The sequence below is a fragment of the Tyto alba genome, unplaced genomic scaffold (assembly GCF_018691265.1).
Source record: "Tyto alba isolate M040663 unplaced genomic scaffold, T.alba_DEE_v4.0 Super-Scaffold_40, whole genome shotgun sequence".
NCBI lineage: Eukaryota > Metazoa > Chordata > Aves > Strigiformes > Tytonidae > Tyto > Tyto alba.
The window spans coordinates 10,681,345-10,694,643 of record NW_024881316.1 but is presented as its reverse complement, the minus strand read 5'-3'; the positions used below and the strand labels follow the sequence as shown (position 1 = coordinate 10,694,643).

General features: G+C 45.7%; 2 protein-coding genes across 2 annotated transcripts; one reads left to right on the top strand and one right to left on the bottom strand.

The window, feature by feature from the left end:
* Positions 1-2,401: 2,401 nt before the first annotated feature.
* BORCS6 (BLOC-1 related complex subunit 6) lies at positions 2,402-5,522 on the bottom strand. The gene is given in 3 exon segments (XM_032989877.2): positions 2,402-5,144; positions 5,147-5,452; positions 5,454-5,522. Coding segments are annotated over 3 exon segments (1,161 nt in total). The 3' UTR covers positions 2,402-4,358.
* Positions 5,483-7,863, top strand: PNRC1 (proline rich nuclear receptor coactivator 1). Its single transcript, XM_032989876.2, has 2 exons — positions 5,483-6,056; positions 6,752-7,863. Exons 1-2 carry the CDS (start codon positions 5,634-5,636, stop codon positions 7,190-7,192), a joined length of 864 nt encoding a protein of 287 aa, XP_032845767.2. The 5' UTR covers positions 5,483-5,633; the 3' UTR covers positions 7,193-7,863.
* The last annotated feature ends 5,436 nt before the right edge of the window (positions 7,864-13,299 follow it).

The following is a 13,299-nucleotide window of genomic DNA, read 5'->3' as shown; positions in this document are numbered from 1 at the left end:
TTAGCAGTCTTTGGCAGGAGTAGGGTTATGGGTTTTTATTTTGGGTTGTAATTTGCGTTGCTTCTAATGTGTATAAATAATAGGAGGGAACCAAAACTGCAGGAAAGTTTGAAATTTTGATTATTTATCATTTTTTCCTGTTACAAGAAAAGGTCATAATGCTATGACTGTCATAACAGGGGCAGGAGGATCTCAACTTCTGAGGTGGAAGCTCAGGGCCCAAGTCCATTGATCATGTCTCCATTTCTGGATCTTTGAACAGCAGAGAATAGCGATGACGAAAGCTTTCCCCAGGCACCAAGCTGGAGCAGCAAATGCGAAACCCAGCCGAGTTTCAGTTCCGGCATCTGATGCAATAACTGTGTCAAGCTTTCTAAAGGAGAAATGTCACGAATCTCTCTCTCTTCCATGTCTGCTTTTACATGCACGGCAGGAGGATCCAGGATATCTTTCCTGGATGGGGCCAGGGGGTGGGGGGGGCAAAAGCAGAGATAATATTCACAAAAATGTACTAACAGGACTCTTCATGATTTTTATAGGAATGTCCTTTTCTCAAAGCGATTTCCTAGCAATAAAAGCAGGTTGTGACAGCAACATACATGATCTGCTGATCTTTTAAAGGGATTAGGCCAAGGTAGCATGGCACCTGACAGCAAGAACCTGCCTTATGTTGGATGACATCTGTTGCAAGAGGCCTTGATCTTAAAGACCTCTCCATTTCAGCTAACACAGCTTGCTACAAGAGCTGATCTACTAATTCCTCTGGAAAGCCGCCGATAATTTTGAAACTTTAAAATTAAGTTTGTTCTCTTCTGACAGTACAGCCATGCTATTTGAAACCATTTCCGAATAGCTGAATCTTTAATGCTGAGGGGTATGTTCTTGGATCAACTCACATGCTGTCCCTCATGCTAGTAACTTGATCAAGCCCTTACTCAGGGGAGTAAGTACCACCATAAACCTGGACATTCTAGCCAAAAGACTTACGTATTTTAGTGTCTGGCTGGCAGCAAGACACACAGAAAGCTGATATATTTATTCACAGAATACCCGATGCAATTAAGTAACACTGAAAAAAAGCCTTAAAGGTGAAATGTCAGTGATGTTCATTCCTGCTTTGGGTAACTGGTTGCCTTTTTCAGCTGTAATAAGGTTGTATCTGGTAAAGCTCCTTTAAATAGCATGGATATGGACTCAGTTCAGAGTCAGGGAATATAAAAGCTCACGAAGGAGAGAAGAAAGGAAGGAAGAAAAAGCCCTGGATGAAGCAGAACCAACCATACCCTCATTGGAAAAAGGATTTACATAGTCAGATCTGACACTTGTCCTGAAGAAAAAAAAAAAAAATTATCAAACTAACCTTATTCCTAACGGAGTAGCCCATTCCTAACAGTCACTGGTGGTTATCAGAGCAGGGAAGTCATTCCTAGCATACAGCTAATTCTATATCTGGCTTTGCTTAGTGCTCTGCATGTCGTTTTATTTTGTTAGTTTTCTTCTTTGCCCTTGCCTGTCTTGTTACAATGGAAGGTCACTTGGCAGCTGATGAGGAAAGGAAAACAAAACCAACTGTAATGCTGAGCGACTAAGCAAGAAAATACATGCAAACCCATTTGAAGGTCTTGGAAAACCCAAACACGGTTTTAACTTTGCTCACTGATAGGTTAAGCAAAAAAGGCTAAAAGAACCTGAAAGCTTTCACGCTCGACATCCAAAAGTAGGAAGTGCCAGAATTAACATAGAATATGTCCAATAAAGCCTGGACTAGGATAAAAAGGCAGTACAAAAGTCTCTGGCTGCAGGAGGACCGGGTTCACCGGAAGGTACTGAGCTGCACGCAGCTCCCTGGCAGTTCCCATGGGAATTCCAGGTCAGGGCTGGCACCAGGGCTGCGCTGACACAGCCCCGGGCAAGTGCCACCATTCCTGCAGCAATGGAAGCCGGTACGGAACGCGGGGGGGGGAGGCTGGAAACCACAGCAGCTACGCGATAACGTGTCGGAATCAGCTGTGGTGGCACAGAACAGGCTCCCATCCTTTGGGACAGCAAACGTAGAAGGCAGACGCCTGGGAACAGGAGCCACTTCACCGAGCTCAGTGAAGTCTGCCCTTCAAATGAGCTGAAGCTTTCAGACAGATATTAAAAACCAAGCCCAAACAGTGTAATTACTGCTTCCTTCGTGCTTGTAATTCACTAGTCATCCCTTTTTCATCACATGAATGACATCACTGTCAAAAATTACTGCCTGAGGACCCAGACTGAAACCAGCTCTGCAATCACATTAATGGGTCTCTGTGCAGATGCAGGAACGGAGTTTAAATTAGCTTTCAAATTATTTTACCAAATAAGAAAAGCAATAATTAAGAAGTTAAACACTTCAACAACAACTAATCACTAACAATTAAAAACATAAAAGTAATAATTTTATTCTACAGACTTGACAATTTTAGCAGGGAATTAGCATTGAACGTAGGTGACTGCAAATGAAATGCTATCAAAAACCAATAGCGTACTGAAACGCATATGCTTTAAAGGCTTCACCTCAGCCTGTATGAGTAAAGCATTAGCTGTACACAGTGGCTATACAAATAAGCTCGCAGGTCTTTCCTGTACATTTTAACAGTACACACAAGTTAAGCAAGATCAAACTTTGGTTTTCACTCTTGACACATACAAAACAGTCTCAGTGAAACTACTGCATCTCCATGATAGACAAGTTCAAACTTTCCCAAGAATAACATCCCAGAACTATTGAGTACAGCTGTTGCCGTGGTGTTAGAAACCTTCAGTGTCTTCTAGGCCCAAGGGCAGGGGCAGTTAAGTTCTCCTTTTTCTCTCCACTAGCCTCTCTGGTCCCTTTTTGGAGCTCCAGCCATTCCCCAGAAGACAGTACCACAAGAGCTGTGACCACGAAAACGTTGTCACAGTGCACTTCCAGCCTTCCCCCATTTCTTGGGCTGGAAGGCCACAGGTAAAATAAATCCCTGTGCTGAGGGAAAGACAGGGCCATGTTGAGAAGCCCAAAATAGACCAGAGACTGGCATTATGCAAACCAGGGTGGCATAAAAACAAATTATTTTGTTACAATTCAGTATTATCTACACGCAGAAGCACAGTATGAGACAGCTTCTGCCCCTCATTCAGTGTTTTTAATTAGATTATGGTGAGGTAGCAGCTGCACTATCTGCTCTTTTTAACCCAAAGTTACAGGACTTGCGTAGTATTTCTGGCTACCTTTGCTCCAAGGTTTTTAGGAGCCACTGGTCGGCAAAAGCACCATTACACATACGTAAGATCACAGTGATCATTTCTCTGCAGAAATCTTGTTACAAGGGCATTTGTGACCTAAACAGATTGCTAAGAGCATCATCTAAGAGGCTAGTTGCATAGGAGCCATAGCGAGCAGAGAATCTGGCTACTCTCAGGCCTCAGAGGAAATACTGATACAGCAAAATCACTTTTGCATACAGTGATGCATATCAAAAGCTTCATGTTACACAAATAAATTCTCCCGAAGTACCCATGTCAGTCATACACCCATGTAATGTCATCACATATTCATGTTCCTTATCTAATTATTTTCTCAATTGAAAACAAAAAAGCAACAAAACTGCAGGATCATTTCACAGTGCTGCCATTTAAACTTCTACACTATGAAAACTGTAGAGACTAATAGAGGAAAAGTATATTTTATCTGAAAGCTTTTATTTAGAACTTTGCATATATATTTTTTTCTTATCTGAATCCCAATTATATTCCATGGATTTGATATTCTTTTCAGAAAGCAAGTGTCTTTGCTATATATATTAAATTTCCTCTTAACTTCTCTTACAACTGTGTCCTGTAAGACAGCAGGGTTCTGTGTGTTTATTTGCCGTAACAGCAGAAGTCAGGCACTAAGTCAACCACAAGTAAGCATGTACGCCTGCAAGCATCAAGCAAGTATTCATGACAATTTCAAATTTAGTTAAAACAAAATTAAAATGAATATTTGCTTTGGAGATTGGTTAGTTTTTCCTAGCCCTCAATAAATAGAAAGCGTAAGGCATGTGGAATCCAAATTCTTTAATGGAGCTAAAGCTAAAAAGCACCACCTGCCATTTTCCCCGCCATTTCAACCGGGACCTTTTCCTTAACCGGCTGCAAAAATTTCTCTTGCTCCGGGTTAAGAGCAGCGAACCGGCCACCCTGGGTCGCGTAGAGGGGGGCACCGAGAGGGACGGGGAAGGACGCACAGGCAGGGAGCCGGAGGCTCCGTGGTCGGCCCGGCTGGCGGGGCCACCGCACCGGGAGAGCAGCGGCCCGAGGGCCGGCGGGGCCCCGGCTTCCAGCCCCGGCGGGGCCTCGGCCGGTCGGCGTTACTTGCAGAGCCCCTCCAGCCGCTCCAGCGTGCCCTTCATGTCGCGGATGCGCTTGGCCAAGGCGGGCACGGGCTGCATGGCGCGGTCCAGCTCCTCGCAGCGCGCCACCAGCGCGTACATGGCGCGGATGCTGAGGTCGGCCGCCTCGCCCAGGCTCTCCACCCCGTCGCGGTAGGTCTGGATGCAGCCGACGCTGAGCGCCGTCAGGGCCTGCAGCCCGCAGTGCACGTTGCGCAGCAGCTCGTCCACCTGCGCCGCCACCTGCCCGGCCAGGGCCACCACGTCCTGCAGCGCCGCGGGGTCGATGGCGGGGATGGAGGAGCCGCCGCCGCCGCCGCCGCCGCCGCCTCCCCCCGCCGCCGCCTCACCCCGCGGGGCGCCGCTCAGCCGGATCCGCCGCTCCAGGTTGTTGGCGACGAACTGGGTGAGGCGCCCCTCACGCAGCACCGTCCCCTCCAGCTCCAAGGCGCTCGCCAGCGTCGCCCGCCGTCCTTCCGGCAACTGCCGCCCGGCCGCCGCCGCCCCGCCGCCAGCCAGGCTCAGCGCCTCCAGGCTCCGCTCGTCCCGCCTCCGCCCCGCCGCCTCGCGGCCGAGTCCCTCCTCCGCCGCCGCCGCCGCCGCCGGGATCCCGGCGGGCCGCAGCGCCGGTCCCTCCATGGCGGGCGAGGCGTGCGTACCGGCCGCCGCGCCGCCTCCCAGCAGGGGGCGCACCGCCGCCTGTTTACGTCCCTTTCGATTGGCTGCTGGGCGCGCAGGGGGCGGGGACACGGCCGCTTCTGCGCCGTCCGATTAGCCGGCGGCCCTCGCAAGGGAGTCCCGCCCACCCCGCCCCGTCGCTTCTGACTGCGGGCCCGTGACTCGGAGACTGGGGCGTGCCCGCTGTTTGTGTCTGCCCCTATTGGGCGACCTGCGGAAGCGGGCGTGGCCTCGAGTGTTTGTGTCGCTTCTGATTGGCCGGGGCGGGGCCAGGGAGGCCGGCGTTTCGCTGAGATTGGCGGCGCCCGGTGGAAAGGCGTGCCGCTCACGCCATCCTCGCCCGGCGATTGGCGCAGAGGCGGAAGGGGGCGTGCCCCGCTCGGGTAACAACACCGGGGCGCTGCTGGCTGCTCCTTTCACTCCCCCGCCATGTTCTCCTAGCAGCGGATCCGCTTCAGCCACCATCTCAGCCTACAAAGCCCGGGCGGACACTCCCCACCGACCCGACCACCTCGTCCCCGCCTGGGCTTGACCCCCCTTCTTCCTCGGTACAGCTCTGGGTCCCCACGTCCCACCATGGTCACCACCACGGTGCCGCCGCCCTTCCTGTCTCGGATCTCGGCAGGCACCGAAGACCCCAGGCGGCTGCCCTCCGCTCTTCTCCAGCGCCTCAGGCGAGGGGACAGCAACTGTGAGAACCAGCCCAGCTGCTGCCTGGCGGGCCCGGGGGGCAGCGCTCGGCCCGCGCTGAAGAGAGTCCGGCGGAAGAAGGGGAAGATCCGTCCCGGCCCCGCGAGGCTCCTGCCCAGCCGCTACCAACAATACCAACAGCACCGCGCCGGCCTGGAGAGGAGGGCTCCGCTGGGAACGCACGGCCCGGGCGAACTTCGAGCTCACCCCTCGCCCGCGGTTCCAGCCGCCCCTGGCATGGTCGCGGCCCCCCCGGAGGAGCCTCCCGCCCCCGCCAGACCCGCACCCAGCAAACCCCTCAGGAAGGAGGTAAAGACGGGGCTCCGCTACTTCTGCTCACTTCTTATCCCCCACCCCCCCGGACTCACGCCGCTGTCTGGGAGCCGGGAGGCCGCTTGCTTCCCAGCCGGAGGGAAGCAGCGAGCGGCTTTCCCCTCCCCCCTACCCCCCCCCCCCCCCCCGGCTCGCCTGCGTGTGGACAGACAGACGGACGCGGGGGGGGGGGGAAGAGTTTCCGTTACGCCCGCTCGGACGGGGCGGGGATGGGGGGGGGGGGAGAAGGGGGGAGGGAAGTAACGAGCGAAAGCGCGGGCGGCGATTGGCTGCTCGGCTCCACCAATCGGCGCCCGCCGCTGCGCCCAGCAACAGCCGGATTTAGCCTGCTGGCCGCGCGCCAGCCGCCCGCCTTACCCCCACCCCCCCACCCCGGCCGCGCGCGCAAGGCGGGACGTGCGCGGGGCGCAGCGCCCCATGGCGGCGGTGAGGGGCGGCGGTGAGGGTCTCCGCTGCCCGCCCTGCGGCGGCTGGGAGCTGCCGGCCAGCCCCTCCGTGCCAGTGGAGGAGTGAGGGAAGACTGGGGGGGTAGCTGGGATGGGGGAGCTCCGCGTCTCCGGTGCTGTTGCTTGGGGAGTGCCGGGGGGGCCGGCTGTGTGCCTGCGGGCTGCCGGAGGCACTTCTTGAGGGAAGAGGGGTCGTGTGTTGACGTGAGTTCTTTGTCTCTGCAGTTCTTAAAGAACAAAATGGGAAAGACCGAGAAGGCTGCTATCCCCTACAGCCAGCCCGTTCACGGTTTACATCTGTGTGAACAACCAAAGATAAACAGGCAGAAGAGTAAATGTAACATGCCGCTGACAAAGATCACCTCGGCAAAAAAGATAGAGAACTTTTGGCAAGATTCAGTATCGCCAGAAATAATTCAGAAGCAGGAGAAAAAGCCACTTAAAAACACAGAGAACTTCAGAAATGCCAAGTCCAAGAAACCTATTGCCCTAACTGAAGCGAGCCAAAAAGAAAATTACGCTGGGGCAAAATTTAGCGACCCACCGTCCCCTAGTGTCCTTCCAAAGCCTCCCAGCCACTGGGTGGGTGGCACAGCTGAACTGTCTGACCAAAACAGGGAGTTGATAGCAGTCCATTTAAAAACTCTCCTAAAAGTTCAAGCATAGTTTCCAAGATCTCTTGATTAATTGGCAAAGAAAACTCCATCCAGGAAACTTAAACATGCCTTGTTGCAACAAAAATTGCAAAAGACTGTCAAGTCTTACATAAAAAAAAAAAAAAATCCTTGTATTATATTTTTTATGGTTGTGTAAATAGTGTATATCATGTATTATGTGTATATTCTTGTTCATACTTTGAGAGGTACATTTTAGTTTTGTTATGAAAGGATGTATTTTGCACTGCCTGAATGGTAGATGTCTTGTATATAAAATATGGACAATTTTAACTGTTTGACACATGAAGACTTGACTTGATTTGCACAAGGTAATGAAAATTTTGGAAGGAGAGTACAGCTTTCTGATTTTAAGGTTCCAGATCAAATGTGAATGTTTTATTCATGCACTACTGACAATAGTTTTACATTCTATGTCCCAATCGAGTATAAACATGGAATTTTCATACAAATGTGAAGTTTTGCTCTCTGCTCTGGAAACAGCATCTGGAAATCCTGTTCATCTGTTTGTTTTTAAAATTAACTGGAGTTTGAGTAAAATTCCAACCCATCAATTTGAGCACTGCTGATTTCTATAAAGAAAAAAAAAAAAAAAAAGCAGAGCTTTCTGCCAAAAATCCAATTGGTCATTAAAAAATTAAATAAAACAATTTGGCCTCCCCTTAAGCATGTCTCTGTTTTTCTTTCGTGTGGCTGTGTGTGTGTCTATTAATGCAGGTATGTGAACTCACATTACTAATTGCTGTCTAGTGCATCAGGACTATTCAGTCTTTAACTATCCAAATAATAAGAGATTTGATAGCTTATTAAGAATTCCTTGTGTTTTTAAAAAATGCTCCCATTGTGATACATCATTTTAGGTTCCTTATCCTTTTGTTTCTTCAAAATTCAGATTTCAAGAAAGTTGGGCAATTACCCATTCACATTCATGATGCAAAGCTCCCTAACTGTTTTCATAGTGGTTATTGAACAAGTTGGTATGGGAAAGTATCAATGACAGAAAGGTACGGATGGGTCAAGTTAAACTTCGTATTTTTCACCAGATTTGTCTCTCGTGCTGGAAATTACATTCCTCTGATCTAAAATTCTTAAGGAATTGGACTGCAGATTAGTCTGACGGGCATGTTGAAGACGTAATCAGGATTTGCAGTTATTTACTCAGCTAGTATTTAAATGAGACTAATAAAGCAGGAAATACGTGAAAGTTACTTAAGATAGAAAAGCTATTTTAAGTTTTTAGTTCCACTGAAAATAGTCTCTGGACACTACTGTACTAGGAAAGATAAGTAGGAAGAAAATGTGAGCACCAGCTGAGGGGGGTTTCCTAGTGTGAATGTTGTTTTCAGGGATGCAGAGTAACATTGAATGTTGTTTTCAGAGATGATGCAGAGTAACATTAGCTACGTTCCTGGCACGTGCCCCGCTGCTGCTGCTGTACGGCATCGCTTCGCTCCGTCAGTGTGAATTGGCAGTATTCATTAATGTAGCCCTGAAATGAGATTAGTCAAAAACTACGGGAGAAGAATATCTTTGCGTTGCTTATAGAAATCAATGATAGAGTTGCAGAATTTTTCATTATAATGCTATTAGGCTATTTAACTACATATGTTCTAAACTAGGAGTTCATACAAAATTTTTGGTCCATCCCAAAGAGTTAGAGGTTCACTGTCTTGCAAAATAGACCTGCATTACTTGATTAATGATTGTATATGCTTGAGGTAAATGTATAGCTTCAACAACCCAATTTGCTGCCTAATCTAAATACTTCATAATTTAGCATGTCCTAGCTTGTCTTCTAAAAATGAACGAAAATCCCCTTTTTTCAATTTTTGAATAAACAGTATTAGGGCAAAGAAAAATTCTAGTAGAATCTCACTAAGGATGATTCAAGTAGGCTGTAAGTAAACTGCTAGATTTGGTATATGCTGTATTGATCTGCCTTTGTGCTTTTTTATTTGTTTCCTTTTTTTCTTTGGCCTGAATGTCATCAAGCACAAAGGAAAATGCCTTTAGCAAATCCATATAGCTTTAGGCAATGGGTAATTTTGTCAGCAGAACTTGTGATCATCTTGAATCTTGGTATCTAGCTTGACAAGAGCTAGTTTCCATCAGCCATGTAGGTTGGCATTATTTAAAAGGAGGTATCCTTTTTTTCCCTGATTATTATCTTGCCATCAGCCTCTTCTTCCCTGCCCCTTGGAGGTGATACAAGTTATGAAGTTTAAATGCTAACCCTGATCCTGTGTAAAATTTACCAATATAACGTGCCTCTGTTTCTGCCCTGATTTGCCAACACATCCTTGGGGATTACAAAATTCATTAAATGTAAGTCCCAGGAGTTCTTGACTCCTCGGCCAATTCTTTTAAAGATGTTGGATGAGACTTCTGAAGTTTTAAAAATTTAAAACTTCCCATGCCTTGTTGGACCATGAAGGTTTTCAGGGTAAGATAACAGTGTTTAATCTGGCCTCGTCAAACAGTGCAAAAAAAAAAAAAAAATTATTAGCTTGCTTCTGTGTCAGTATCGCTGGTCGTGTTGTGATCTGGCAGAAGTGTTGGGGCACTTCATGTTTCTATTAAGATCTTTGGGTTGAGTCTCCTCCTGGCCAATGTACTGCATTGTAAAACTACGCCTACATGCAGTGTACTCTTCAAGAAGATCATCTGAAAAATCAGGATATCATCTCTCCTTTTTCTTTCTACAGTATTTTCTTACAGGGATTTTGACTTCCAAGGTTTTATTCACTTTGACAGTTTTCTCATTGCTGTTCCCTGAAGGTGAGGCACTGTACTATACGAACATACGATTGTTTGAGTTTAGAGCCGGTAAACGAAAGAAAAACATGAGTGTCATGTTTGGAGGACTTCTCTGCAATATAGTGTCAAGTCTTTTTGAACTGAACAGCCTTCAAGGAAGAAAACGACCAGACAGTGGATATGTTAACATCAGCTGGTCACGTGTCTGCTGTACAGGAATTAAATCAATTGCTTTTAAATCTGGGTTGAGTCACAGTAAGGAAGCTGAACGTACTGCATTTTGGTTATATAATTAAAAGCTCTTCTGTTTAAAATCTTTAGTGCGGTGCCATGCAGAACTGCACGGGAATCAACTGTGCGAGTTGACTACCAGCTTACTTTTAAACAGTTAAATGTCATGTGATGATGGTCCTGAAAAATTAGCTTTCATGGAGCGCAGAAGTATCTGTTGTTGGGTTTTCATGCATGGCTAACTCTCAGCCCATTAGACAGCTTCATTAGTAACGGCTGGCTTGGTCCTCTACCAAAGCTAAAATGCTTCTGTCTCCTAATGCAACAGGAGCTAGAAATCCTGTGTGCATTTGAACTCTGTTACACCAGTATCACTTCAGGGATGCTGACAAATTCCTAAGTAGTCTGTATATGAGGCTGTAACTTCTTCCATAAATTGGATTTTATTTCAGCTGATGGATATTTTATCCAAGTAGTGTCATTTTAAGCGGTTCTTGTAATTATTTTCAGAGGGTACTTTTCAGTTCTTGCATTAGAAAGCATTTGATACTTGCTACCCTTGAGGATTTTTTTCTGCTTTACCAGTTTGGAAATCAAATATGAAGCCTATAGTTTATATGAAGCCTGAAGATCACAGATTGACTTTCATTGTAATTTTGGAAATAAGCTTACCTTTATTTTTTAATAGAAAGTCTTGATGCTTCCATCATGCTGTTAAACACATGCCTTATTTTCTTCTACAACCCCCTGTACTCTTGGAATTTTGATTTTACAATGTGTTCTTCAATTTTTTATTTTTTTTTTTCATAATATATGCCTGCCTGACAACTATTTAAGGGGAATTATTTTCTGTTGTAATTTCTAAAAAGGTTTTCTGTTACGAATAGTCTGGTCCTTACCCTAAGGAGTCTAGGAGGTAAGCAAGTTAGAGATAAACGTTGTAAAATGTTAACATTTACTGTGAAAAATTGGCACTACCTTGTTGAACAGGAACCACATTGTTAAATATTTTTGAATGCCTGAAATGTTTAGGTGCTGATTCAACAGAAAAGATTAATGAAGGGATCATCCATCAACTAAGGAGAAATACATTATCCAATAAAAAGACCTAACTACTGAAGTTGAGCAACAGAATGTTATCAGCAATGTAGAGGCTGTGAAATTTTTTTTGTGTTGAGTGTAGAAGAATGTTATCAGAGCTAAGACGGGAAGGTCAAAAATTCAGCTGAATTTGAAAAAAAATCCTTGGGAATTAATTTGCACAGCCAACATGTCCTGGCAGAGGCACTTTTCCCCCTGTGTTGAAGTCAGCATTCCTCTCTAACTTTTTTTCCCATGAGGTGATAAAATCTCATTTATTCAACTCCCAGAAAATAGGCCTTTGCATTTTACGAAGCCCTGACTGTTGGAAGCGCTGCACTGGTGCTTTTATTTAATGTTAGTCTAGTGACATTACTACAATTTAAGCATATTCTGGCTTGTCTGTGGCAGATGCGATCATTTGGTCCAAGTGGTTCATAAAGCCACGTTCTCAGTTTGAGAATTACACATGTTATGGGCTCTTACGCTGCAGGCTGGCACCAATCAGCAAGCAGATGTGATTTCTGTAATTTATACCTGAAAGAGGAAGTATTTGGGGATCAAGGACTTGTATTTATAGGACTTAGCAAAGTCTTTAGTTGTAGTTCAGTATATGGCTCTGTGTATTTCAAGAAGTGGTGTAATCATCACTGCCATTTTGCCATTCTTAAGGTCGTAAAGTTTTCAGGAGATGCTGTTTCTATGAAAGATGTAATTTGCTTCTTTGCTTCTTTAATTAAGCTAGGTGCTTTCATCAGGTAGGCCTATGAACCTTAATTTGCAGATGTCCTTGGAAGTGGTGATAGCAATGGCTATCAAAATACAATTTACTTTGATTTTTATTCCCTGAAACACGACCTAGAACTGCATTCAATAAAGGGCTTTGTATATAGAGTCAGGCCTTTCACTTGTTTTCTCTCATCACCTGAGTCTTGTGTTCTGTACTGCCTGGTGACATAGCTGCACGAGAAAAAATGAAGTGTGTCCTACTTAATATATATAGATTGAGATCTGTAATTTGCTTATATATATGTATATCATGAAGCTTTGGTAAGTTGCATTCCTAGCAATAGAATATTCAGAAAGTTGTCATATTTAGAATAACAATAGGTCATTGTAGGAATTAATGTATTAGTAAACTGATAGACCTTGTCCAAAGTTTAGACATTTTTTGTACGCAAGCACTGAAGAAAGTGCTGATAGTTTTTTGTGTCCGGTACTAGGAGTGATAAGGAAAAAATAAGTGGCGAGACAGGTAAGAAAAAAACCTGAAAAACACGGTCAACTAAGAGATAAGAGAGAAGCAGCATAAATGTTGCCATTGAATTATGTGGGAAGGAAAGACTGCGAGAAAAAATTATCTCCCGAAGTATCTGATGTTACTGCAAATTTAAGGAATTTTAATGACTAGATGAAGTGCAGTTTGCTACCAATTCTTGACTGGGACCATTTGGGAAAAAATAGTATGAGCTGGCAAGTCTTGTAACTGACTTCTCTGTCTGAGTAGTACCTATTATTCATTACTAGAAATTGCACAGCATTCTTAATGGCTAGCACTACTTTAGGTATCACAAGTGCTTACTGCTCTCAGTTTTCCACAGGCTTTTGTGTGTGACAGCAGCCTTCGTGTTTTACAGCTGGAAAAATGGGCATGCAGAAGTGAACCAGCTTGCTTAAGATCACTCAGCTGGCTGTTCACTAACCCAGGAAAAGAACCACATTTTCTGGAGGCCAAGCCAGGTTTTTCCTTTGCAAGTACATGTGGTTTCTGTGTGATCTGCAAGTCTTCCTCATCCTGCTGTGTAGTATGTAAAATGCAATTAATATAATGTTCTGCTTTGAAATGTTTGGCATTTGCAGTCATTGATAGGGCTGGTGAGATAAATCAGGCTGTGTTTAGGTTTTCTGTTGTGTACTGGTTTACTACACAATAGCTTTAGTAATTTGCACGTGAAAGATGACTATTATACTTTTCTCCAGGCCTGCTTTTGACCGTTGGGTACAATATATTATCTGTACACACCACTGTCA